The 1,732-nt window shown below is 36.2% G+C and overlaps 1 protein-coding gene across 1 annotated transcript; it reads right to left on the bottom strand.

Annotated features, from left to right (window-relative positions):
* Positions 1–358: 358 nt before the first annotated feature.
* Positions 359–1,444, bottom strand: LOC130957827 (B3 domain-containing transcription factor VRN1-like). The gene is made up of 3 exons (XM_057884673.1): positions 910–1,444; positions 699–784; positions 359–601 (listed from the first exon to the last, which is right to left on the bottom strand). The coding sequence occupies exons 1-3, from the start codon at positions 1,442–1,444 to the stop codon at positions 359–361; spliced, it is 864 nt and encodes a 287-aa protein (XP_057740656.1).
* Positions 1,445–1,732: the final 288 nt, after the last annotated feature.

The following is a 1,732-nucleotide window of genomic DNA, read 5'->3' as shown; positions in this document are numbered from 1 at the left end:
CTCATTAAAAGTTATTTACATTGGAATTTTTTATGGAATTAATAATTAGTAACTTTCTAAAAAGTGACAAGTATAATAAATGAAGGAGAATGAGTGAAATAGGATCCAAACCATAAATTGCTTTGAAAATAAGTAGTTGGGCAACTTTTGATTAAGTACTTTGTCCAAATAACATCTTATACTACCAACAATATATAATTCTACATTGCATGGATCACTGATATATTTCTAGTTATGGTAGTAAGGAGATAACACTGCAATGCAACCATTTAGTATGATGAAAACTATGACTCTGTTACAACTCTTGATCCCTGAACATACTCCATTGATCTGCAACACAAGTAAGCAAAGCCATTGGCTAATGATGGCTTCGACGAATATGAACCTTAAGTTCTGGATCTTGTCTGTTAATGAGCTCAAAGATGCAAACATCTCCAGCTTTTAAGTTATTTTCTTTAACGAACAAGCGCCAATTAGAGATAAGGGCATTCTTCCTATTTGGATAATAGATCAATGCATGCCACTGCTTCTTTCCAACTCGTAGAATTGCATACTGCTTCGTGTTCTCGAAGTACATTCTGAAGAAACAAACTGGAAGATTCTGCAATCATATCAGAATAATTCATCATCATGGTTCACAACAGTCTCAATTTTGCATGACATACAAAGTTTGCACAGAGATAAATGAATCAACTTACTGCTGGTGATCCTGTTTGGTGCTTTTGCTTAATCTTGATGACAAAAGAAGGATTTTTCGACTTGAACTTCTTTGCTTCTCTAATAACTTCAGATGTGTACCAATAACCATAAACAAGGTATTTATGCATTTTAGAAACAAAGAAAATAAAAAAATTAAACAAAATTAGTAGAATCCAAAAAATGAAAGAATGATGAGATTATGAAACAGACCATCCATATCTGGTCTGGCACGTTGAATTATTGGCAGCTTAAGATCTGCTGTCTCTTCAGATTGACCATCTTTTTCATTCTCGACATGCAGCTTCAAGTTTTGTGTATTGGGATTTTTATCTTTATCTTTAGTTTTGATGGCACTTTTCATTATTTTGCTTGTAGAAGCACGTGATTGCTTTGGTTCTGCTATCACTTTTTTCTTCGGCCGGCCTCGGCCCCTCCGCGGCGGCGGTTCATCCAAAATCTCAACCGAGTTGTCATCACCGATTTGGCCATTGGAAGGATAATCAATTTCGAGGGCAGTCATGTCGAATATGTTTACTTTGATGTTAGAAGTTCCATTGTACTCAAACCACAACACATGACCATTCTCCAAAGTGTAAAATGTAGCAAACTCTTTCCAACCGTTTTCAAACAAAATCTCACCATCACGATTAGTCCAATCTATTCTCCATTCAGTGCCATCTGGAGGCTGGAGTTTTACTGGATTTGGCATATCACCACCATATTTCCTACAGAACTTGTTTGGCATTTTCTGCAATGCCAATGAAACTATTGTTGGTAACCATACTTAGTAAAACTCACACTCATAACACAAAATTGGCCAGATAAACGAAAATTGATTCGACTCACTCTATTTGTATCACTCGACCTCTTAACAACCTTCTAACAATTAGGGGTGAAGGCGGATTGGATCGCATCGGATTCAATCTCCGCAATTTTTAAGTTTGGATCCGATTCGATCCGCACAAAACATCAATAAAATTTGCGGGTCGGATCAGATCGGATATCGGATATATCCGCAAAACACAAAATATTT

Source organism: Arachis stenosperma, chromosome 10 (assembly GCF_014773155.1).
Source record: "Arachis stenosperma cultivar V10309 chromosome 10, arast.V10309.gnm1.PFL2, whole genome shotgun sequence".
Lineage (NCBI taxonomy): Eukaryota > Viridiplantae > Streptophyta > Magnoliopsida > Fabales > Fabaceae > Arachis > Arachis stenosperma.
The sequence above is the reverse complement of the archived record's forward strand: the minus strand, read 5'-3'. Positions and strand labels throughout refer to the sequence as shown.